Here is a 25,709-nt window from a genome sequence, read left to right as displayed (position 1 = left end):
CCAACCGTGATCTGTACTTCTCCACAACTTTGTCCCTGACCTGTTTGGAGAGCTCCTTGGTCTTCATGGTGCTGCTTGCTTGGTGGTGCCCCTTGCTTAGTGGTGTGGCAGTATTCAGACCCCTGGACTTTTTCCACATTTAGTTACGTTACAGCCTTATTCTAAAAAAATATATTAACATTTTTTTATCCCTCAATCTACACACAGTACCCCATAATGACAAAGCAATGACCTTTACATACGTTTTCAGACCCTTTACTCAGTACTTTGTTGAAGCACCTTTTGCAGCGATTACAGCATCAAGTCTTCTTGGGTATGACGCTACAAGCCTGGCACACCTGTATTTGGGGAGTTTCTCCAATTCTTCTCTGCAGATCTTCTCAAGCTCTGTCAGGTTGGATGTGGAGCGTTGCTGCACATCTATTTTCAGGTCTCTCCAGAGATGTTCGATTGGGTTCAAGTCCAGGCTCTGGCTGGGCCACTCAAGGACATTCAAAGACTTGTCCCCAAACCACTCCTGTGTTGTCTGGGTTGTGTGCTTCGAGCCACTGTCCCGTTGGAAGGTGAACCTGCGCCGACGTCTGAGATCCTGAGTATGGTGGAGCAGGTTTTCATCTCTCTACTTTGCGCTGTTTATCTTTCCCTCGGTCCTGACTAGTCTCCCAGTCCCTTCCTTTGAATAACATCCCCACAGTATGATGATGCCACTACCATGCTTCACCGTAGGGATGATGCCAGGTTTCCTCCAGACGTCAATCTTGGTTTCATCAGCCCTTTTGTTGCCTTTTGGCAAACTCCAAGCGGGCTGTCATGTGATTTTTACTGAGGAATGGCTTCTGTCTGGCCACTCTAGCATAAAGGCCTGATTTGTGGAGTGCTGCAGAGATGGTTGTCCTTCTGGAAGGTTGTCCCATCTTCACAGAGGAACTCTGGAGCCAATCAATTAATCAAATGTATTTATAAAGCCCTTTTTACATCAGCCGATGTCACAAAGTGTTATACAGAAACCCAGCCTAAAACCCCAAACAGCAAGCAATGCACATGTAGAAGCACGGTGGCTAGGAAAAACTCCCTAGAAAGGCCAGAACCTAGGACGAAACCTAGAGAGGAACCAGGCTCTGAGGGGTGGCCAGTCCTCTTCTAGCTGTGCCAGGTGGAGTTTATAACAGTACATGGCCAAGATTTTCAAATGTTCATAGCAGGATCAAACAATAATAATCACAGTGGTTGTAGAGGGTGCAACAGGTCAGCACCTCAGGAGTAAATGTCAGTTGGCCTTACATAGCCGATCATTCAGAGTTAGAGACAGCAGTGCGATAGGGAGAGAGAGTTGAAAACAGCAGGTCCGGTGAACAGGTCAGGGTTCCATAGCCGCAGGCAGAACAGTTAAAACTGCAGCAGCAGCAGGTGGACTGGGGACAGCAAGGAGTCATCAGGCCAGGTAGTCCTGGGGCTCAGGTCCTCCGAGGGAAGAGAGAAAAGGGAAAAGAGAGAGCGAGAGAGAAAGTTAGATGGAGCATACTTAAATTCACACAGGACACTGGATGAGACGGGAGCAATACTCCAGATATAACAGACTGAACCTAGCCCCCCGACACAAACTATTGCAGCATAAATACTGGAGGCTGAGACAGGAGGGGTCGGGAGACACTGTGGCCCCATCCGATGATACCCCCGGAGAGGGCCAAACAGGCAGGATATAACCCCACCCACTTTGCCAAAGCACAGCCCCCACACCACTGGAGGGATATCTTCAACCACCAACTTACCATCCTGAGACAAGGCCAAGTATAGCCCACAAAGATCTACCACACGGGATGAACTTGAGGGGGGCGCCAACCCCTACAGGAAGATCAGTGACTCACTCAAGTGAAGCACCCCTCCTAAAGACGGCATAGAATAGCACCAGTAAGCCAGTGACTCAGCCCCTGTAATAGGGTTAGAGGCAGAGAATCCCAGTGGAGAGAGGGGAACCGGCCAGGCAGAGACAGCATGGGCGGTTTGTCGCTCCAGTGCCTTTCCGTTCACCTTCACACCCCTGGGCCAGACTACACTCAATCATAGGACCTACTGGACAGATGAGTCTTCAATAAAGACTTAAAGGTTAATACAGAGTCTGCGTCTCTCACATGGATAGGCAGACCATTCCATAAAAATGGAGCTCTATAGGAGAAAGCTCTGCCTCCAGCTGTTTGCTTAGAACTTCTAGCGACAATGAGGCCTGCATCTTGTGACCGTAGCGTACGTGTAGGCATGTACGGCAGGACCAAATCAGAAAGATGGGTAGGAGTAAGCCCATGTAATGCCTTGTAGGTTAGCAGTAAAACCTTGAAATCAGCCCTAGCCTTAACAGAGTGATCATCAGGTTCTTTGTCACCTCCCTGACCAAGGCCCTTCTCCCCTGATTGCTCAGTTTGGCCGGGCGGCCAGCTCTAGGAAGAGTCTTGGTGCTTCCAAACTTCTTCCATTGAAGAATTATGGAGGCCACTGTGTTCTTGGGGACCTTCAATGCTGCAGATAGTTTTTGGTACCCTTCCCCAGATCTGTGCCTCGACACAATCCTGTCTCAGAGCTCTACGTACAATTCCTTCAACCTCATGGCTTGGTTTTTTCTCTGACATGCACTGTCAACTGTGGGATATTATGTAGACAGGTGTGTGCCTTTCCAAAATCATATCCAATCAGTTGAATTTACCACAGGTGGGCTCCAATCAATTTGATCAATGAATGATCAATGAAAACAGGATGCACCTGAGATCAATTTCGAGTCTCATAGCAAAGGGTCTGAATACTTATGTACATAAGATATTTCTGTTTTTTATTTTTCATAAATTTGCTAAGGAGAGAATAAATAGGATGGCGGAGTGGAGAGAGGATGGAGAATGGAATGGAGGAGAAGAAAGCATAAGTGAGTTGGGAGGTAGAACTAGGAGAGGAGAGGAGGATAGACAAGAGTGCTTGTTTTTTGGAGAAGGTCGGCCCCTTTTTAAACCCTCTCCTCTACACAACAAGACTTTACTGTGTCCGTTTTCACAACCAGAAAGTGCTAGGTGAAATACAGTCTCACATATCACTGCTCATGTTAATGGTTCCACTCCACCCTTGTTCCTCTCCTCCTGTCCTTTCCTCTCCCAGCTTATCAAAGCCTACTCTGCTCTATTCTGCTCTGCTCTACAATACTCTGCTCTACTCTACTTTACACTTCTCTGTCTCTATGCTTCCTGGCCTTGTAAGATGATTAATGGGGAGTGAGGCCAAACAAATCCTTCTTGTCTTATTTAGTTATACTGACTGGTGTTGATGTGATGAAACAGAACCAACCCAACCACGCTGTGTGTGTGTGTGTACTGTTCTGAGGTGCTGCATTTGTTATCTCTCCTGTCTGTTGTGTGTTTAGTGAGGTTAATTGAGTTGTTTTAGATCACTGGGTGGGTGTCTTGCTGCCCTGTGGGTGTGTCCTTATCAGTAACGACTCATCCTATACAGCACACTGTACATGATGGGTTCTATGGTTTCTAAATGTATTTATACATCAGGTGGGTCTAATCCTGAATGCTGATTGGTTAAAAGCACATTCTAGCCGGTGTCTAATCCACAAGTTACCACCGGCTAAATCTATGACTTTAAAACTGTCTCATCAGCCCAGGCAGGGAGGTTATAAACTTCATCTCCACTATAAAAAGCATCTAGATATTATCTTTAGACTAACATTTTGTTTTCAACAGGGGAGATTTGTATAAACGTACTGTCTGTCTCGCCGACATTTTCAACGTTGTTTCAATATTCAAATTCGATTTTCAACTGTCCCGTAGTAATGAACATGTCGGGGTTGGGAGGAGAGAGAGAAGCAGGCAGCGTTTCTCAGACAGTCGAAATCATGAATCGGCTGGCATCATTTTTATTGATATATACAAAGGAGTGAATTGAAAAAAGGTCAACCGAAACGAAGTGCTGTATACAGTCTTTCCAGCTTCAGTTTGAAGTGATTGTGTTTGCTGTGTTGTTGTCTAGCTCCTCTGAACAACAGTGTCCTGAAGAGAGAGCACATGTTCTATGCCAGGTGAAATCATTGTTATGGATGTATCCAAATAAATGTCACTAGAAAACAGCTTAAACAAACGCAAATACAGCTACTTTGCTGTTATTCTGGCTGCACTGTTTGACTTGACTGTAAGTTAGCCGTAGTTGGCTAGCTAGCAAAGGATGAGAATGTTGCCAGCCAGTAACGACTGGGTCGCGTCCATAGATACAGAACAGTAAGACTGAACGACTGGGTCGCGTCCATAGATACAGAACAGTAAGACTGAACGACTGGGTCGCGTCCATAGATACAGAACAGTAAGACTGAACGACTGGGTCGCGTCCATAGATACAGAACAGTAAGACTGAACGACTGGGTCGCGTCCATAGATACAGAACAATAAGACTGAACGACTGGGTCGCGTCCATAGATACAGAACAATAAGACTGAACGACTGGGTCGAGTCCATAGATACAGAACAATAAGACTGAACGACTGGGTCGCGTCCATAGATACAGAACAATAAGACTGAACGACTGGGTCGCGTCCATAGATACAGAACAATAAGACTGAACGACTGGGTCGAGTCCATAGATACAGAACAATAAGACTGAACGACTGGGTCGCGTCCATAGATACAGAACAGTAAGACTGAACGACTGGGTCGCGTCCATAGATACAGAACAGTAAGACTGAACGACTGGGTCGAGTCCATAGATACAGAACAATAAGACTGAACGACTGGGTCGCGTCCATAGATACAGAACAATAAGACTGAACGACTGGGTCGCGTCCATAGATACAGAACAAGAAGACTGAACGACTGGGTCGAGTCCATAGATACAGAACAATAAGACTGAACGACTGGGTCGAGTCCATAGATACAGAACAATAAGACTGAACGACTGGGTCGAGTCCATAGATACAGAACAATAAGACTGAACGACTGGGCCGAGTCCATAGATACAGAACAGTAAGACTGAACGACTGGGTCGAGTCCATAGATACAGAACAGTAAGACTGAACGACTGGGTCGAGTCCATAGATGCAGAACAGTAAGACTGAACGACTGGGTCGAGTCCATAGATGCAGAACAGTAAGACTGAACGACTGGGTCGAGTCCATAGATACAGAACAGTAAGACTGAACGACTGGGTCGAGTCCATAGATACAGAACAATAAGACTAAGACTGAGTCCATAGATACAGAACTAAGACTGAACGACTGGGTCGCGTCCATAGATACAGAACAGTAAGACTGAACGACTGGGTCGAGTCCATAGATACAGAACAATAAGACTGAACGACTGGGTCGCGTCCATAGATACAGAACAATAAGACTGAACGACTGGGTCGCGTCCATAGATACAGAACAAGAAGACTGAACGACTGGGTCGAGTCCATAGATACAGAACAGTAAGACTGAACGACTGGGTCGAGTCCATAGATGCAGAACAGTAAGACTGAACGACTGGGTCGAGTCCATAGATGCAGAACAGTAAGACTGAACGACTGGGTCGAGTCCATAGATGCAGAACAGTAAGACTGAACGACTGGGTCGAGTCCATAGATACAGAACAGTAAGACTGAACGACTGGGTCGAGTCCATAGATACAGAACAGTAAGACTGAACGACTGGGTCGCGTCTCTGGCAACCAAACCATCAGAACGAACGACCAGTCTGCTTGGGAAGCAACCCTAGATTTTGTTTTAGAACTATATCTTGTGGAAGGATGAAATGGTGTGAATAAATTCATCAAAATAACGTTTTTATTTAAAATATGTCAATGATTATTTGAATATGTTGGTAACCCATTGTATAAAAGTGATAATGCCCTGGAAGCCGGTGTTTGGAGGATATATTGGCTAGTCACAAACTCTCTAGATGACACGTCAACAGCTTAACAACACCCGTGCCAATATATCCTCCAAACCCCGGCTTCTCAGGCGTTATCGCTTAAAGAACAGACTGTCAGTGATCAACACTAGCCCCATGCTGCAAGGGCGTGCATGTGTGTGTTGTGGAACAGTGTCTGTTAAAGCAACTGTCCAGTGAAAATCTCACTTTTAAAAGTGAATATTCTGTTAACTCATAGCCAAATAATGTTGTTGACTCTTCCTATACTCGTATTTGTGGCCAAAGCATAAATTGGAGTAAAAATAAAATACTTTAAAAAACTCAACCTCAAAGTTGTATCTCAAACAGACAGTTTAAAAAAACGCTATTTCCTCATAGATGATGATTTCATCCCTCCTAGGGAGGATATGCTGGCCAATCAGCGGTCTACTCGCATTAATATTTCTAGTGACCGGTATACACCCAAACCATTCTATTGTTGGGGTACGCCCATACCATTCCAACACAGAATAATAACTTAATTACAATTCTCTGGAAGGAAAACAATTTCACTCATATTGCAATTAATTCTAGGTCATATTTCATAGAAATCTGGAAACATTGGACATTTACTTGTAGATGATTAGCCTACAGTGGAGCAGCATGGATAGAGATGCTTACAGAGGACACAACTTGCCGTGTGTGTGAAAGGTCACTGCTGTCATACACAGAGCAGATGAAGGGATTCAGCTGTGGGATGATTTTTGTCAGTGGATGGTCGGGGGGGCTGGAACATCGTTATAATTATTTGTACAATGCAAATTGACCACAACTAAGTCCAAAAATAGATTGTATTTGAAAATAAAAATAATTTCATTACCTTGATTACATTGAAACTGCTTTTTTTTTTTTTCAAGGGAATACTTGGTGAACAGATTTCCTATTTATTTATTGTTTTGGCTACATCCCAGTGGCTTTTGCCTTAATTTTTATTTTATTTTAACAAAAACAACCCCACCACCCTTCCCAACCCCCTAAAAACAGTTTTGGGGGGCAAAAAAAAGCACATTTAAAAAAAATACTTTATTTAACTAGGCAAGTCGGTTAAGAACTAATTCTTATTTACAATGACAGCCTAGGAACAGTGGGTTAACTGCCTTGTTCAGGGGCAGAACGACAGATTTTTACCTTGTCAGCTCAGGGATTCGATCTAGCAACCTTTCGGTTACTGGCCCAATGCTCTAACCACTAGGCTACCTGCTGGTTACTGGCCCAACGCTCTAACCACTAGGCTACCTGCTGGTTACTAGCCCAACGCTCTAACCACTAGGCTACCTGCTGGTTACTGGCCCAACGCTCTAACCACTAGGCTACCTGCTGGTTACTAGCCCAACGCTCTAACCACTAGGCTACCTGCTGGTTACTGGCCCAACGCTCTAACCACTAGGCTACCTGCTGGTTACTGGCCCAACGCTCTAACCACTAGGCTACCTGCTGGTTACTGGCCCAACGCTCTAACCAATAGGCTACCTGCTGGTTACTGGCCCAACGCTCTAACCACTAGGCTACTTGCTGGTTACTAGTCCAACGCTCTAACCACTAGGCTACCTGCTGGTTACTGGCCCAACGCTCTAACCACTAGGCTACCTGCAGCCCCTAAACCGACTTACGGGTCGGTTTAGGCCCACAGGCCGTCTGTTGCCGACCGCTGCCCTAAATGGTCCTTATCTTATTAACTGTTAGGAGTCAACCTTCACTGACATCCAACTGTTCTCCCTGTCTAGTGGCTTGATCTATCCAGGCTTAGCTCATGTTATCAAACACCCTGGAAACTAGACCAATCAAGTGTGTGTGTGTTTACAGTAGGTGTATGCGTGTATGTCTGTAAGAAAGAAAACAATTAGAAGGAGCAAACAGGGGAAAGGGAGTCAATACGACAATGTGACTTGTTCTCTTGTCAGACAGAGAGGCTAGCTACATACTGCTGGCTCTTTGATTGCAGTGTGGTTTCCATCTTGGTGGAGTCATTTCCATGGTTAAGTGCCTGTCGGACCCAGTTCATTTTCTTCCCCTCTGTAGGGCTAATAAGTTGACTACATGCAGCGGAGGACAGGGCAGACTGCATGGGGCTCATGTTATAGGCAGGCAGGACTCAGTCACAGTGGTGTACAGCTCTACTCTCATTGCTGGCTAGACGAAAGGTAGCTGCAGTCGAAATATTTAGCTTCTGACTTGGGGAAAAATGTTAGCGCGTTCTCTCTTTCAATCACAGTTTCGACAGGAGTGAATATGAGGCCTAGTCTTGTGTCGCTGCAAAGTCAGTTCCTCTCTGAAATGTAGAAATGTCATCATACTGGTTACAATGTCTCACTCTCTCTCTTCAGATGATTTGGTGTTTTGCCATACTAGTAGGTTTCCTGTTTGGCAACTTCTGTTCTTTATATAACTACATTTCCCTTTATGAATACTGGTTCAGTGTGTTTGAAATGACCAGGTAAAGATACCCAACCTCTCCGTTCTCAACTGAAAGTTGTTACCACACACTCACATCTCCCATCCCCCATTGTTGTTGACTTGCCAACTAGTTTACAACCTGGTTTGGTTTTGCATAATGGTTCCTGAGAGGGCAAGGTCACTTCCTGTTGTGAGACTGTGACATGTGACATGGCATATCTGCCCAGTATCACTGTGGGTTGAACGTAAACACTGTGAGATCTTTCCCAAATTAGAGCCATTCCAGCCTGGACCCAGATCTGTTTGTGCTGACTTACACACTGCTATGGCCACAATGACTGTTCACAACGACCATAGGAGTTGGCCATACAGCACAAACAGACCTGGGACTAGGCTAGAGCCATTACAGTTGATAGAAAACTGCACCTCCCATTTTGGGAACCAACCACCATGTGTGACTGTAAACCAATGGTGTTTTGTGTAACAACAGTCCTTAACAACAGTCTGGAAAGCTCCTCCATACAGCTCTCGGTGGTGTGGTGTTGTTTTAGTAGAGCTCTCGGTGATGTGGTGTTGTTTTAGTAGATCTCTCGGTGGTGTGGTGTTGTTTTAGTAGAGCTCTCAGTGGTGTGGTGTTTTACTAGAGCTCTCAGTGGTGTGGTGTTTTAGTAGAGCTCTCGGTTGTGTGGTGGTGTTTTAGTAGAGCTCCTGGTGGAGTGGTGTTGTTTTAGTAGGGCTCCCGGTGGTGTGGTGTTGTTTTAGTAGCGCTTGGTGGTGGTGTTTTAGTAGAGCTCTCAGTGGTGTGGTGTTTTAGTAGAGCTCTCGGTTGTGTGGTGGTGTTTTAGTAGAGCTTCTGGTGGAGTGGTGTTGTTTTAGTAGGGCTCCCGGTGGTGTGGTGGTGTTTTAGTAGCGCTTGGTGGTGTTTTAGTAGAGCTCTCAGTGGGTGGTGTTGTTTTAGTGGGGCTCTCGGTTGTGTGGTGGTGTTTTAGTAGAGCTCCTGGTGGTGTTGTTTTAGTAGGGCTCCCGGTGGTGTGGTGTTGTTTTAGTAGGGCTCCCGGTGGTGTGGTGGTGTTTTAGTAGGGCTCCCGATGGTGTGGTGTGGTTTTAGTAGGGCTCCCGGTGGTGTGGTTTTAGTAGGGCTCCCGGTGGTGTTTTAGTAGGGCTCCCGGTGGTGTGGTGTTGTTTTAGTAGGGCTCTCAATGGTGTGGTGGTGTTTTAGTAGGGCTCTCAATGGTGTGGTGGTGTTTTAGTAGTGCTTGGTGGTGTTGTTTTAGTAGAGCTCTCTGTGGTGTCATGTTGTTTTAGTAGAGCTCTCGGCAGTGTGGGGTTTTAGTAGAGCTCTCGGCGGTGTGGTGTTGCTTTACTGTTCTGTTCCATGATAATGGGGTTGAGTTGTAGCGTTGCATGTGGCTGGTGGCTAGTTAAACCCAGAGTCATATATTTAAATACATGGCTCTTGTTAAACCCATAAAGTGTCCCTGTGGCCTCACTGGCATAGCAGTGGTATGTGGTGGTTTTATCTATAGCAATGCAGCACTTAGTCAGTCAGTCACACTGCAGTCAGAGCAGCTAGAGACCAGAGTAAGTTGGGAGGATATACTGCTGGTTGGGGTACCTCCTCCTCTACTGGGACGACCATATAGCTATAGCACCCAGTCAGTCACACTGCAGTCAGAGAGGGCAGGTTCTGGTAGGGCAGCGACGGCAGGTTCAGGGAGAGAGTGTCAGCCTCTTATTTGATGCGTATGTTTTGAGAGGTGGGGGACCTTTACATTCCATACAGGACAGGGTGGAGAAGTTTAGCCTGGCTGATGCAGGTCTGTCACTTTAGCCAGGCAAGGAGAGGTACGGTTACATCACAGCTATACCGCTGCTGTTTGGGACAAGAGGTCCTGAATGTATGTGCTCTCTGCCCTCTGACACATGTTACTGGTGTTTGTGTTCCTGCCTGCGTCCTGTCCACCTCTGGTTCTTCTACCTGCCAGCCCATAGCTGCCCAGTTGACCTAATCCATGGGAATGGAGATTATTTTCCAGGGAAACCACAACCGCTCTCCTCATGGTTGGATTAATGCAGATGACCACCGGAATTAACAGGTCAAACTTTCCACCGATTGACACTCCCCTTGTTAATCTGTGATACATGATGATTATGAGTTATTATTCTGCCAGGCTAAATCTCCCATTAACATAGTGAGAGGAGCAGACGAGGTGAGAGGGAAATGAGTTGAGAGGAGCAGACGAGGTGAGAGGGAAATGAGTTGAGAGGAGCAGACGAGTGAGAGGGAGACGAGGTGAGAGGGAGACGAGGTGAGAGGGAGACGAGGTGAGGAGCAGACGAGTGAGAGAGAAATGAGTTGTGAGAGGAGCAGGTGAGGTGAGAGGGAGACGAGGTGAGAGAGTGGTGAGTTACAGGGACAGCTGACAGACAGATAGGCTAGACTCGAGTGGGCAGCAGAATCATTTAGGCTAGATAAATCACAGAAACTGGAGCAGGCCGTTTTTGAAAATGCATGTCTTTGTGTAAGTGTTGGAGTATCTGTCTGTCAGTCAGTATGTCTGTGTAACTGTCAGTTTGTGTGTGTAACTGTGTGTGTGTGTGTGTGTGTGTGTGTGTGTGTGTAACAGCAGATAAAAACAAGCTTCAGATCAGTGGTTTTTCCACAGCGCTCCTCCTAGATCATGAAATGTTAATAAGGCTCGACTGTCTCGTCTTCAGCTTAGCAATGCGTTCTCCTGTCTCTACCTGCAGACAAAGACTATACCATAACCCTGCTGAGGTGTGTGTGCACTAGTAGGAAAGGGGGGGAGGAGCGGTCATGTATTGTAGCTGTAGGATCATTATTAAGGAGGGTTTTGGTAGATAATATACTATTGTCTGGTTACATTTTCCTGATCAGTATGTTCCTTTCTCACTCTCTCCCTGTCTCTCTCCCTGTCTCTCTCCCTGTCTCTCTCCCTGTCTCTCTCCCTGTCTCTCTCCCTGTCTCTCTCCCTGTCTCTCTCCCTGTCTCTCTCCCTGTCTCTCTCCCTGTCTCTCTCCCTGTCTCTCTCCCTGTCTCTCTCCTGTCTCTCTCCCTGTCTCTCTCCGTGTCTCTCTCCGTGTCTCTCTCCGTGTCTCTCTCCGTGTCTCTCTCCGTGTCTCTCTCCGTGTCTCGCTCCCTGTCTCGCTCCCTCTCTCTCTCTCTGTCTCTCTGTTTCTCTCTGTCTCTGTCTCTCTCTCTGTCTGTCTCTCTGTTTCTCTCTGTCTCTCTGTTTCTCTCTGTCTCTGTTTCTCTCTGTCTCTCTGTTTCTCTCTGTCTCTGTTTCTCTCTGTCTCTGTTTCTCTCTGTCTCTGTTTTCTCTCTCTCTCTGTTTCTCTCTTTCTCTCTGTTTCTCTCTCTCTCTGTTTCTCTCTCTCTTTTTCTCTCCCTGTTTCTCTCTCTCTCTTTTTCTCTCCCTGTCTCTCTCTCTCCCTGTCTCTCTCTCTTTCTCTCTCTCAATCTATCCATCCTTCTTTCTCTCCATTTCTCTCTCTCCCTCCAGGTGAGCCAGAGGAAGTCCGGTCTGTAGTCTGGGGGGCTCGGTCAGAGGGGAGCGTATGAGGAGTCAGAGAGGAGAGGATACCCCTGATCTGTCCTGATATCACAGAGCCACACCGGCAACGCACCTGAAAACTCACCCGGCAACACACCCGGAAACTCACCCGGAAACTCACCCGGCAACGCACCCGAAAACTCACCCGGGACACAAAAGGAGACAAACAAGGAGCCCCCACTCCTCCTGCAGGCATGGTAAGTAGTGTGTGCGTGTGTGTGTGCTTGCATGAGTGTGTGTTTCTGCCTGTGCAAGTGCTTCTTGTCAGAATGTGTATGATGGAGGAGTATCAATATGTTAATTTATTCTGTTTCTACAGTAGACATACAGCTCAATACAGTTATTGAGTTATTGCTCAGTGGAGATACTTGTTTAACCTGGGAAGTCTGCAGCATCCATGCTTTTTATCATGTTTTACTGGGCAGTTGAGATGAAAACAAAGTCTTATTTACAACAATGGCCTGGAAAGAGGCAAAAGGCCAGCATAGATGGTCCCTAGATTGTGTTAGTAATGTCAGTGTGAAGACAGAGTTTTGTGCTTTAGGTCAGAAGTAGGTGGATGGTGAGGTGGGTAATATTACTCTGATCAGACAACAGTGCACCTAGACTTGGGCCATGACTTGGTTTATCAACGGGGAGAAATAGAGATAGTAGAGGAAGTGAGCGAGAGAGGATTTCAGGAACACGTTGGAGAAAGGAGAGGAAGAACAAAATGGAGAGAACAAGAGAGGAGAAAACGAGTGAGGTAGGGAGAGGAAGGAGAGAGAATGAGAGAGAGGAAGAGAACAAGGGACGGAGAGTGGTGGAGGAAGAGCAAGAGAGAGTGAAGGAAGTGAGAGAGAGTGGTGGAGGAAGAGGGATAGGTGGAGGAAGTGAGAGAGTGGTGGAGGGATAGATGGAGGAAGAGAGAGAGAGAGAGAGTGGTGGGAGAAGAGACAGAGTTGTGGGAGAGAGAGTGGAGGAAGAGAGTGGTGGAGGAAGAGAGTGAGTGGTGGAGGAAGAGAGAGTGGTGGAGGAAGAGAGAGTGGTGGAGGAAGAGAGAGGTGGAGGAAGAGAGAGAGGTGGAGGAAGAGAGAGAGAGAGGTGGAGGAAGAGAGAGAGATGGAGGAAGAGAGAGAGGTGGAGGAAGAGAGAGAGGTGGATGAAGAGAGAGAGAGGTGGATGAAGAGAGAGAGAGGTGGAGGAAGAGAGAGAGAGAGAGGTGGAGGAGGACGAGAGAGAGCGGTGGAGGACGAGAGAGAGAGGTGGAGGACGAGAGAGAGAGGTGGAGGACGAGAGAGAGAGGTGGAGAGAGAGAGAGGTGGAGGACGAGAGAGAGAGTGGAGGACGAGAGAGAGAGAGGTGGAGGACGAGAGAGAGAGGTGGAGGACGAGAGAGAGAGGAGGGGAGGACGAGAGAGAGAGGTGGAGGACGAGAGAGAGAGGTGGAGGAGGTGGAGAGAGAGAGAGGTGGAGGACTAGAGAGAGAGAGAGGTGGAGGGAGAGAGAGAGAGGAGGACGAGAGAGAGAGGTGGAGGACGAGAGAGAGAGGTGGAGGACGAGAGAGAGAGGTGGAGGACGAGAGAGAGAGGTGGAGGACGAGAGAGAGAGGTGGAGGACGAGAGAGAGAGAGGTGGAGGACGAGAGAGAGAGAGGTGGAGGACGAGAGAGAGAGAGGTGGAGGACGAGAGAGGGAGGTGGAGGACGAGAGAGGGAGGTGGAGGACGAGAGAGAGAGAGGTGGAGGACGAGAGAGAGAGAGGTGGAGGAGAGAGAGAGGTGGAGGACGAGAGAGAGAGAGGTGGAGGACGAGAGAGAGAGAGGTGGAGGACGAGAGAGAGAGAGGTGGAGGACGAGAGAGAGAGAGGTGGAGGACGAGAGAGAGAGAGGTGGAGGACGAGAGAGAGAGAGGTGGAGGACGAGAGAGAGAGAGGTGGAGGACGAGAGAGAGAGAGGTGGGAGGACGAGAGAGAGAGAGAGAGGTGGAGGACGAGAGAGAGAGAGGTGGAGGACGAGAGAGAGAGAGGTGGAGGAGGTGGAGGAGAGAGAGAGAGGTGGAGGACGAGAGAGAGAGAGGTGGAGGACGAGAGAGAGGTGGAGGACGAGAGAGAGAGAGGTGGAGGACGAGAGAGAGAGAGAGAGGTGGAGGACGAGAGAGAGAGGTGGAGGACGAGAGAGAGAGAGAGGTGGAGGACGAGAGAGAGAGAGGTGGAGGACGAGAGAGAGAGAGGTGGAGGAAGAGAGAGAGAGAGGTGGAGGACGAGAGAGAGAGAGGTGGAGGACGAGAGAGAGAGAGGTGGAGGACGAGAGAGAGAGAGGTGGAGGAGAGAGAGAGGTGGAGGACGAGAGAGAGAGAGGTGGGAGGACGAGAGAGAGAGAGGTGGAGGGGAGGTGGAGGGAGAGGGAGGTGGAGAGAGAGGGAGGTGGAGGGAGAGAGAGAGAGGGTGGAGGACGAGAGAGAGAGAGGGGTGGAGGACGAGAGAGAGAGGTGGAGGTGGAGGACGAGACGAGAGAGGGGAGAGGTGGAGGACGAGAGAGAGGAGGTGGAGGAGAGAGAGAGGGGGTGGAGGACGAGAGAGGGAGAGGTGGAGACGAGAGAGAGGGTGGAGGACGAGAGAGAGAGAGAGAGGGAGAGGTGGAGAGAGAGGGAGAGGTGGAGGACGAGAGAGAGAGAGAGAGGAGAGGTGGAGGACGAGAGAGAGAGGTGGAGGACGAGAGAGAGAGGTGGAGGACGAGAGAGAGAGAGGTGGAGGACGAGAGAGAGAGAGGTGGAGGAGGACGAGAGAGAGAGAGGTGGAGGACGAGAGAGGGAGAGGTGGAGGACGAGAGAGAGAGGTGGAGGACGAGAGAGAGAGGTGGAGGACGAGAGAGAGAGGTGGAGGACGAGAGAGAGAGGTGGAGGACGAGAGAGAGAGGTGGAGGACGAGAGAGAGAGGGAGGTGAGGGGAGGAAGAGAGAGGTGGGAGGAGAGGGGAGGAAGAGAGAGGGAGAGGTGGAGGAGAGAAGGGAGAGAGGGAGAGGTGGAGGAAGAGAGAGGGAGAGGTGGAGGAAGAGAGAGGGAGAGGTGGAGGAAGAGAGAGGGAGAGGTGGAGGAAGAGAGAGGGAGAGGTGGAGGAAGAGAGAGGGAGAGGTGGAGGAAGAGAGAGGGAGAGGTGGAGGAAGAGAGAGGGAGAGGTGGAGGAAGAGAGAGAGAGATTGATGGTTCTTACCCCTGACTCTGAAGTTGAGCCCCAGGGGAGCACAGACAGCACCATTAATTATTAAAAGGGAGTTAGGGGTGGATGTGCTGGGAGGGCAGGAGGTGTATAGGGGGTGTTCATAAATAACCCTGGATAATGAGGGCTGTGCTCACCATAGCTAGGCTGTTTAGGAAACACACACACACACACTGATAAATGTGCACGCACGCGCACACACACACACACACACACACACATACAACACCACGCCACACTACATAATAGGGTTGGGCAGTATCCAGAGTTCGATACCTTTATACTGTGCCATCCCATGATATACGGTATTACCAGTAGTGCACACAAGGAGCTGTATATATATTTTTATTACGAAAAAATACCCCCAAAAACGCCACTTACCAGAATGCTAACATAATGCTAACAAGTACTAAGGATTTATCATAGTGGATGCTAGGTAAATGCTAAAGATCACATAATTTTGCACGCCCAATTTTTCAGTTTTTGATTTGTTAAAAAAGTTTGAAATATCCAATAAATGTCGTTTCACTTCATGATTGTGTCCCACTTGTTGTTGATTCTTCACAACAAAATACAGTTTTATATCTTTATGTTTGAAGCCTGAAATGTGGCAAAAGGTCGCAAAGTTCAAGGGGGCCGAATACTTTCGCAAGGCACTGTACCTGCTGTAGCGCATGCTACGGGTGTGTGTTGTTATCTTGACCAGTGAGCTGAGATAAGGCGGAGCTTTACCTAGCATAGACTTATAGATGACCTGGAGCCAGTGGGTCTGGCAGCGAATATGTAGCGAGGGCCAGCGGACTAGAGCATACAGGTCGCAGTGGTGGGTGGTATAAGGGGCTTTGGTAACAAAACAGATGGCACTGTGATAGACTGCATCCAGTTTGCTGATTAGAGTATTGGAAGCTATTTTGTAGATGACATCGCCAAAGTCGAGAATCGGTAGGAGAGTCAGTTTTACTAGGGTAAGTTTGGCGGCGTGAAGTGAAGTGAAGTGAAGGAGGCTTTGTTGCGAAATAGGAAGCCGATTCTAAATTTGATTTTGGATTGGAGATGCTTAATATGAGTCTGGAAGGAGAGTTTACAGTCTAGCCAGACACCTAGGTATTTATAGTTGTCCACCTATTCTAGGTCAGAACTGTCCAGAGTAGTGATGCTAGTCGGGCGGGCTGGTGCAGGCAGCAAACGGTTGAAGAGCATGCATTTGGTTTTACTAAGGGTTTAAGAGCAGTTGGAGGCCACGGAAGGAGTGTTGTATGGCATTGAAGCTTGTTTGGAGGTTAGTTAACACAGTGTCCAAAGAAGGGCCAGATGTATACAAAATGGTGTTGTCTGTGTAGAGGTGGATCAGGGAATCACCCGCAGCAAGAGCGACATCGTTGATATATACAGAGTAAATAGTCAGCACGAGAATTGAACCCTGTGGTACCCCCATAGAGACTGCCAGAGGTCCGGACAACAGGCCCTCCGATTTGACACACTGAATTTTGTCTGCGAAGTAGTTGGTGAACCAGGCGAGGCAGTCATTTGAGAAACCAAGGCTATTGAGTCTGCCGATAAGAATATGGTGATTGACACAGTCAAAAGCATTGGCCAGGTCGATGAAGACGGCTGCACAGTACTGTCTTTTAATCGATGGCGGTTATGATATCGTTTAGTACCTTGGGTGCACCTCTGCCACGCTCATGACCAGCTCGGGAACCGGATTGCACAACGGTGGGATTTGAAATGGTCATTGATCTGTTTATTAACTTGACTTTCGAAGACTTTAGAGAGGCAGGACAGGATGGATATAGGTCTGTAACAGTTTGGGTCTAGAGTGTCACCCCCTTTGAAGAGGGGGATGACTGCAGCAGCTTTCCAATCTTTTGGTATCTCAGACGATACGAGAGGTTGAACAGACTGGTAATAGGGGTTGCAACATTGGCGGCGGATAGTTTTAGGAAGAGAGGGTCCAGATTGTCTAGCCCAGCTGATTTGTACGGGTCTAGGTTTTGCAGCTATTTCAGAACATCTGCTATCTGGATTTGGGTGAAGTAGAAGCTGGGGAGGCTCGGGCAGGTAGCGCAGAGCTGTTGGTCGGGGTTGGGGTAGCCTGGAGGAAAGCATGGCCAGCCGTAGAGAAATGCTTATTGAAATTTTCGATTATCATGGATTTATCGGTGGTGACCGTGTTACCTAGCCTCAGTGCAGTGGGCAGCTGAGAGGAGGTGATCTTGTTCTCTATGGACTTTACAGTGTCTCAGAACTTTTTGGAGTTTGTGCTACAGGATGCAAATTTCTGTTTGAAAAAGTTAACCCACTGTTCCACGGTAGGCCGTCATTGTAAAAAGTGATGTGTTCTTAACTGACTTGCCTAGTTAAAAAAGGTTCAATTTAAGAAAAGCTTCATAATGAAAAAGCTTCATAGTACCAGTAAGCTTCATAGTACCAGTAAGCTTCATAGCACCAGTAAGCTTCATAGCACCAGTAAGCTTCATAGCACCGGTAAGCTTCATAGCACCGGTAAGCTTCATAGCACCGGTAAGCTTCATAGCACCGGTAAGCTTCATACAGGCAAATGATATAATAGACGAAATGATGAATGCGATCTGCTTTATCTATTACCTAGTGCACAAGTTGACTGCAGGTATTTATTTAAAAGTACTAATATTCAAAGCCCAAAACACGTCACTAACCAGAATGCTAAAAAAATGCAAATATGTACTAAGGTGTCCTCATAGAGAATGCTAACTAAATGCTAACGACTACATTGCGAACATTTTGTACAGTTTCTGACCTAAACTATGTAAGTATAAAAGTAACAAAAAAATTCTTCTCACATTTTCTGCAAGCACAAAACAAATATTAGGCAGCAAGGCTCTTGATCCAGGAAAGGATTCTCTGCTGTTACCTCGCAAATGCTTCATTTTGGAAGAAGCTAACAACTTAGCTAGAAACGAACTAGATACTAAATTACATTTACATTTACATTTAAGTCATTTAGCAGACGCTCTTATCCAGAGCGACTTACAAATTGGTGCATTCACCTTATGACATCCAGTGGAGCAGCCACTTTACAATAGTGCATCTAAATCTTTTAAGGGGGGTGAGAAGGATTACTTTATCCTATCCTAGGTATTCCTTAAAGAGGTGGGGTTTCAGGTGTCTCCGGAAGGTGGTGATTGACTCCGCTGTCCTGGCGTCGTGAGGGAGTTTGTTCCACCATTGGGGGGCCAGAGCAGCGAACAGTTTTGACTGGGCTGAGCGGGAACTGTACTTCCTCAGTGGTAGGGAGGCGAGCAGGCCAGAGGTGGATGAACGCAGTGCCCTTGTTTGGGTGTAGGGCCTGATCAGAGCCTGGAGGTACTGAGGTGCCGTTCCCCTCACAGCTCCGTAGGCAAGCACCATGGTCTTGTAGCGGATGCGAGCTTCAACTGGAAGCCAGTGGAGAGAGCGGAGGAGCGGGGTGACGTGAGAGAACTTGGGAAGGTTGAACACCAGACGGGCTGCGGCGTTCTGGATGAGTTGTAGGGGTTTAATGGCACAGGCAGGGAGCCCAGCCAACAGCGAGTTGCAGTAATCCAGACGGGAGATGACAAGTGCCTGGATTAGGACCTGCGCCGCTTCCTGTGTGAGGCAGGGTCGTACTCTGCGGATGTTGTAGAGCATGAACCTACAGGAACGGGCCACCGCCTTGATGTTAGTTGAGAACGACAGGGTGTTGTCCAGGATCACGCCAAGGTTCTTAGCGCTCTGGGAGGAGGACACAGTGGAGTTGTCAACCGAGATGGCGAGATCATGGAACGGGCAGTCCTTCCCCGGGAGGAAGAGCAGCTCCGTCTTGCCGAGGTTCAGCTTGAGGTGGTGATCCGTCATCCACACTGATATGTCTGCCAGACATGCAGAGATGCGATTCGCCACCTGGTCATCAGAAGGGGGAAAGGAGAAGATTAATTGTGTGTCGTCTGCATAGCAATGATAGGAGAGACCATGTGAGGTTATGACAGAGCCAAGTGACTTGGTGTATAGCGAGAATAGGGAGAGGGCCTAGAACAGAGCCCTGGGGACACCAGTGGTGAGAGCACGTGGTGAGGAGACGGATTCTCGCCACGCCACCTGGTAGGAGCGACCTGTCAGGTAGGACGCAATCAAGCGTGGGCCGCGCCGGAGATGCCCAACTCGGAGAGGGTGGAGAGGAGGATCTGATGGTTCACAGTATCGAAGGCAGCCGATAGGTCTAGAAGGATGAGAGCAGAGGAGAGGGAGTTAGCTTTAGCAGTGCGGAGCGCTCCGTGATACAGAGAAGAGCAGTCTCAGTTGAATGACTAGTCTTGAAACCTGACTGATTTGGATCAAGAAGGTCATTCTGAGAGAGATAGCGGGAGAGCTGGCCAAGGACGGCACGTTCAAGAGTTTTGGAGAGAAAAGAAAGAAGGGATACTGGTCTGTAGTTGTTGACATCGGAGGGATCGAGTGTAGGTTTTTTCAGAAGGGGTGCAACTCTCGCTCTCTTGAAGACGGAAGGGACGAGCCAGCGGTCAGGGATGAGTTGATGAGCGAGGTGAGGTAAGGGAGAAGGTCTCCGGAAATGGTCTGGAGAAGAGAGGAGGGGATAGGGTCAAGCGGGCAGGTTGTTGGGCGGCCGGCCGTCACAAGACGCAAGATTTCATCTGGAGAGAGAGGGGAGAAAGAGGTCAGAGCACAGGGTAGGGCAGTGTGAGCAGAACCAGCGGTGTCGTTTGACTTAGCAAACGAGGATCGGATGTCGTCGACCTTCTTTTCAAAATGGTTGACGAAGTCATCTGCAGAGAGGGAGGAGGGGGGGATTCAGGAGGGAGGAGAAGGTGGCAAAGAGCTTCCAAGGGTTAGAGGCAGATGCTTGGAATTTAGAGTGGTAGAAAGTGGCTTTAGCAGCAGCGACAGAAGAGGAAAATGTAGAGAGGAGGGAGTGAAAGGATGCCAGGTCCGCAGGGAGGCGAAGTTTTCCTCCATTTCCGCTCGGCTGCCCGGAGCCCTGTTCTGTGAGCTCGCAATGAGTCGTCGAGCCACGGAGCGGGGAGGAGGACCGAGCCGGCCTGGAGGATAGGGGACATAGAGAGTCAAAGGATGCAGAAAGGAGGAGAGGAGGGTTGAGGAGGCAGAATCAGGAGATAGGTTGGAGAAGGTTTGAGCAGAGGGAAGAGATGATAGGATGGAAGAGGAGAGAGTAGCGGGGAGAGAGAGCGAAGGTTGGGACGGCGTGATACCATCCGAGTAGGGGCAGTGTGGGAAGTGTTGGATGAGAGCGAGAGGGAAAAGGATACAAGGTAGTGGTCGGAGACTTGGAGGGGAGTTGCAATGAGGTTAGTGGAAGAACAGCATCTAGTAAAGATGAGGTCGAGCGTATTGCCTGCCTTGTGAGTAGGGGGGAAGGTGAGAGGGTGAGGTCAAAAGAGGAGAGGAGTGGAAAGAAGGAGGCAGAGAGGAATGAGTCAAAGGTAGACGTGGGGAGGTTAAAGTCGCCCAGAACTGTGAGAGGTGAGCCGTCCTCAGGAAAGGAGCTTATCAAGGCATCAAGCTCATTGATGAACTCTCCGAGGGAACCTGGAGGGCGATAAATGATAAGGATGTTAAGCTTGAAAGGGCTGGTAACTGTGACAGCATGGAATTCAAAGGAGGCGATAGACAGATGGGTAAGGGGAGAAAGAGAGAATGACCACTTGGGAGAGATGAGGATCCCGGTGCCACCACCCCGCTGACCAGAAGCTCTCGGGTGTGCGAGAACACGTGGGCGGACGAAGAGAGAGCAGTAGGAGTAGCAGTGTTATCTGTGGTGATCCATGTTTCCGTCAGTGCCAAGAAGTCGAGGGACTGGAGGGAGGCATAGGCTGAGATGAACTCTGCCTTGTTGGCCGCAGATCGGCAGTTCCAGAGGCTACCGGAGACCTGGAACTCCACGTGGGTCGTGCGCGCTGGGACCACCAGATTAGGTGGCCGCGGCCACGCGGGTGTGGAGCGTTTGTATGGTCTGTGCAGAGAGGAGAGAACAGGGATAGACAGACACATAGTTGACAGGCTACAGAAGAGGCTACGCTAATGCAAAGGAGATTGGAATGACAAGTGGACTACACGTCTCGAATGTTCAGAAAGTTGAGCTTACGTAGCAAGAATCTTATTGACTAAAATGATTAAAAATGATACAGTACTGCTGAAGTAGGCTAGCTGGCAGTGGCTGCGTTGTTGACTTTGTAGGCTAGCTGGCAGTGGCTGCGTTGTTGATTACGTTACCTTGCGTTAAAAGAACGACAATAGCTGGCAAGGTAACCTAGAAAATCGCTCTAGACTACACAATTATCTTTGATACAGAGACGGCTATGTAGCTAGCTACGATCAAACATATCAAACCGTTATACTGTAATGAAATGAAATGAAAATGTGATACTACCTGTGGAGCGAGGCGGAATGCGACCGGGTTGTTGAGTTCTAATCGGTAGACGTTGGCTAGCTGTTGGCTAGCTAGCAGTGTCTCCTACGTTGAGGACGACAAATAGCTGGCTGCGTTGTTGATTCAGGGGCTAGCTGGCTAGCTAGCTAGCAGTGTTGATTACGTTACGTTGCGTTAAAAGAACGACAATAGCTGGCTAGGTAACCTAGAAAATCGCTCTAGACTACACAATTATCTACACAATTATCTTTGATACAGAGACGGCTATGTAGCTAGCTATGTAGACGGTGGGCGTTAGCTAGCTGGCTAGCTGCTGGGCAGATACGTTAGGACGACGAAATACGATAATTACGCAATTATCTTTGATACAAAGACGGCTATGTAGCTAGCTAAGAAGAAATTGCTAAGATTAGACAAATCAAACCGTTGTACTATAATGAAATGTAATGAAAAGTTATACTACCTGCAGACCGAAGTGCAGACCGATGTGCGGATGCGACTGCTCGCTCCAACCCGCAAACCAAATGCACAACTGCAGAGCATTTAGAAGATTTTAGGCAGTTAAGTTAATAGTTGTAAGATATCTACCTGGCAAACATTTAGTTGTGAATTCCATACCATACTTCGATTACCTGGCGCATGCTGCATGACTACAAGGCTCTGGTCTCTCATCGTTGTGTGCTTGTAAACAAACACCACATGACACGTGACTGGGGACTACCGTAAGCTAAATATTAATGTGACAGGTGAAATGAAGAATGCAATGTTCTTTATCTCCTAACTTTTTAAGTAAATGCCTGCAGTCAACTTGGGCAATATGCCCAAGTTGACTGCAGGCATTTACTTAAAAAGTTGCTACAAATATTGAAATTTATAAAAAACTATTTTTAAAATAAATAGTTTCCACGGTATTGAAAAACCATCCAGTGGCTTTTCCCAAATATCCCGGTATACGGTATATACTGAATACCGCCAAAGCCTACCACAGCACATACCACAGCACATACCACACCACTCCATACCACACAGCACATATATACCACCGCACATACCACACCACTCCATGCCACACACCACAGCACATACATACCACACCACTCCATACCACACACCACAGCACATACATACCACACCAATCCATACCACACACCACAGCACATACCACACCCCACAGCACATACATACCACATACATACCACAGCACATACCACACCACTCCATACCACACACCACAGCACATACATACCACAGCACATACCACACCACTCCATACCACACACCACAGCACATACATACCACATCACATACCACACCACTCCATACCACACACCACTGCACATACATACCACAGCACATACCACACCACTCCATACCACACACCACAGCACATACATACCACAGCACATACCACACCACTCCATACCGCACACCACAGCACATACATACCACAGCACATACCACACCACTCCATACCACACACCACAGCACATACCACAGCACATGACACCACAGCACACTACAGAGCCCTGCTTCCTTATTGTTTTTTAATTTGATTTTATAATTTATGGAGACACACACACACACACACACAGACACAATCCGTCTGGCATCTATATCTCTATTGACTTCTCAGGGAGAGTGTTGAGACCTTGTTATACTCCTCAGCTCTGCTCGGGCCAGGACAGAATGAATATCATTAGTGATCTAGGATTAGGTCCCGCCTGTTATTCATTATGATTTAAAAGATCCAAATCGATCCTAGTTTTGTGTTGTAGTTCTGGAACATGGAATATTATCCTTAGCTATGCTCTTATCAATGCACGCTGGGTATTGTAGTGTTTATGGTAGAAGTGTGTAAAATGGCAGTTGCTGTCAGGACCTCAAACTGAGCTAGGACTTACTGATTGATGGTGTGTGTGTGTGTGTGTGTGTGTGTGTGTGTGTGTGTGTGTGTGTGTGTGTGTACACACAGTATACTGGATCTCTCATTGTCTCTCTCTATACCAGATTTATAGTGGTTGACTGACCCCACTCGCTGAGACTAAGTAATTGGGAAAAGGATCCGGCTTTCTGTGTGTGTGTGTGTGTGTGTGTGTCTGCCCTGCGCACGTGTGTGTGGTAATTTGAAAGGTTGTTAAAACCACAATAAAACGGGGCCATCTTTTGTGCAGGAGCTATCAAGCGTTGTGCTGATAAATCACAGGCTGAATTTTTTATGCAATCTGCCCTGGGCTGGTCCTATCCCTCTCCTCTCTCCTCCATGTCACTCTGCTGACCTGCCCTTCCATGAGCCTGGATACATTCATCACACACAGCATCACTCTGTTCACACAACACTTACTATGGCCATGTGATACACACAAGTGTGCGAAACACTCCACATGGCACACACACACACACAAAAAAAATCCGCACACACGATACATACCTTTACATTTTACACTCACAATAGGAATGGTACACACACATCACTGAACAGTATGTGCATTGTTCCCGAGAGGGCAACTCTCTCTCTCTCTGCACATTAGTTATTGTATACAAAACGTTAACATGATGTTATTTCCTTAACGTTAAGAAAATCCCTAATGGGACAATGTATTTTATTTTTGTATTTTTTTTTTACACAATATTAAAATCACAGTGCAGCTGGCCTGCCTGCTCTTTCTCTTAGCTAATAATGCGAGAGTACGTTCAGTCTTCGGTCTATTGCATGTAGAATATCCTAGCCTATTAATGGCACTGATGTTTTATTGACGATTCATTGATGATAGGCCCTGTTTTACAGAAGTTGCGAGACATTACACGGCAAAAATTGCTAAATACATCTGCCTGGTGACCTGCCTTCTACTGTGTCCCTTCCTTCTCTGTGTCCCTTCCTTCTACTGTGTCCCTTCCTTCTACTGTGTCCCTTCCTTCTACTGTGTCCCTTCCTTCTACTGTGTCCCTGCCTTCTACTGTGTCCCTGCCTTCTACTGTGTCCCTTCCTTCTACTGTGTCCCTTCCTTCTACTGTGTCCCTTCCTTCTACTGTGTCCCTTCCTTCTACTGTGTCCCTGCCTTCTACTGTGTCCCTTCATTCTGTGTCCCTGCCTTCTCTGTGTCCCTGCCTTCTACTGTGTCCCTGCCTTCTACTGTGTCCCTGCCTTCTACTGTGTCCCTGCCTTCTACTGTGTCCCTGCCTTCTACTGTGTCCCTGCCTTCTCTGTCCGTCTTTCACTTGCTCGCTATGAAAGATACATGTGTTTGTTCTCAGAAGTACTTCAAATAATCAGTCTTCTCCATTCCAAAAATCCTGAATCTTAGGAGTCGATTCCTGGCAGAAGATGTTTTCTTTCTAGTAAACCTCTTGGTAAGTCACGGTATTTAACCAACTTTAAAGTACTTTTTTTAGGAGAGAGTGGTCTCTAGATAATTTGATTGACAGTTCTGGTCCCCTGTTGATGGACGTTAGTCCCACTGCAGAAGTGGCATTCCTTTACAGACAAGTAAAATGGCAGTTTAGTTGCGCTTCGAAATGATCTCCAAAGAAGGTTTTGTGTCGGCATTTAAAAGCCGTAGTGTACCCTTCCAGACAGACAGACATGCCGTAGTGTACCCTTCCAGACAGACAGACAGACAGACATGTCGTAGTGTACCCTTCCAGACAGACAGACAGACATGTCGTAGTGTACCCTTCCAGACAGACATGTCGTAGTGTACCCTTCCAGACAGACAGACAGACATGCCGTAGTGTACCCTTCTAGACAGACACATGCCGTAGTGTACCCTTCCAGACAGACACATGCCGTAGTGTACCCTTCCAGACAGACAGACAGACATGCCGTAGTGTACCCTTCCAGACAGACAGACAGACATGCCGTAGTGTACCCTTCCAGACAGACAGACAGACATGCCGTAGTGTACCCTTCCAGACAGACAGACAGACATGCCGTAGTGTACCCTTCCAGACAGACAGACAGACAGACATGCCGTAGTGTACCCTTCCAGACAGACAGACAGACAGACATGCCGTAGTGTACCCTTCCAGACAGACATGTCGTAGTGTACCCATCCAGACAGACATGTCGTAGTGTACCCATCCAGACAGACAGACAGACATGCCGTAGTGTACCCTTCCAGACAGACACATGCCGTAGTGTACCCTTCCAGACAGACACATGCCGTAGTGTACCCTTCCAGACAGACAGACACGCATGCCGTAGTGTACCCTTCCAGACAGACACACA

General features: G+C 47.9%; 1 protein-coding gene across 7 annotated transcripts in view; it reads left to right on the top strand.

The window, feature by feature from the left end:
• The window catches only part of LOC115120192 (spermatid perinuclear RNA-binding protein-like), a 186,320-nt gene that overhangs the window by 105,776 nt on the left and 54,835 nt on the right, over positions 1-25,709 (top strand). For all 7 annotated transcript variants that reach the window (XM_065007564.1, XM_065007569.1, XM_065007567.1 and 4 more), the window contains one exon: positions 11,836-12,083. In XM_065007564.1, coding sequence (XP_064863636.1) covers positions 12,081-12,083 — 3 coding nt within the window. In that variant the 5' untranslated portion in view covers positions 11,836-12,080. The remainder of the gene's footprint in view (positions 1-11,835; positions 12,084-25,709) is intronic.

This window comes from Oncorhynchus nerka, linkage group LG22 (assembly GCF_034236695.1).
Source record: "Oncorhynchus nerka isolate Pitt River linkage group LG22, Oner_Uvic_2.0, whole genome shotgun sequence".
NCBI lineage: Eukaryota > Metazoa > Chordata > Actinopteri > Salmoniformes > Salmonidae > Oncorhynchus > Oncorhynchus nerka.
Note: the sequence above shows the minus strand (reverse complement) of the source record. Positions and strands in the feature narration are given on the sequence as shown.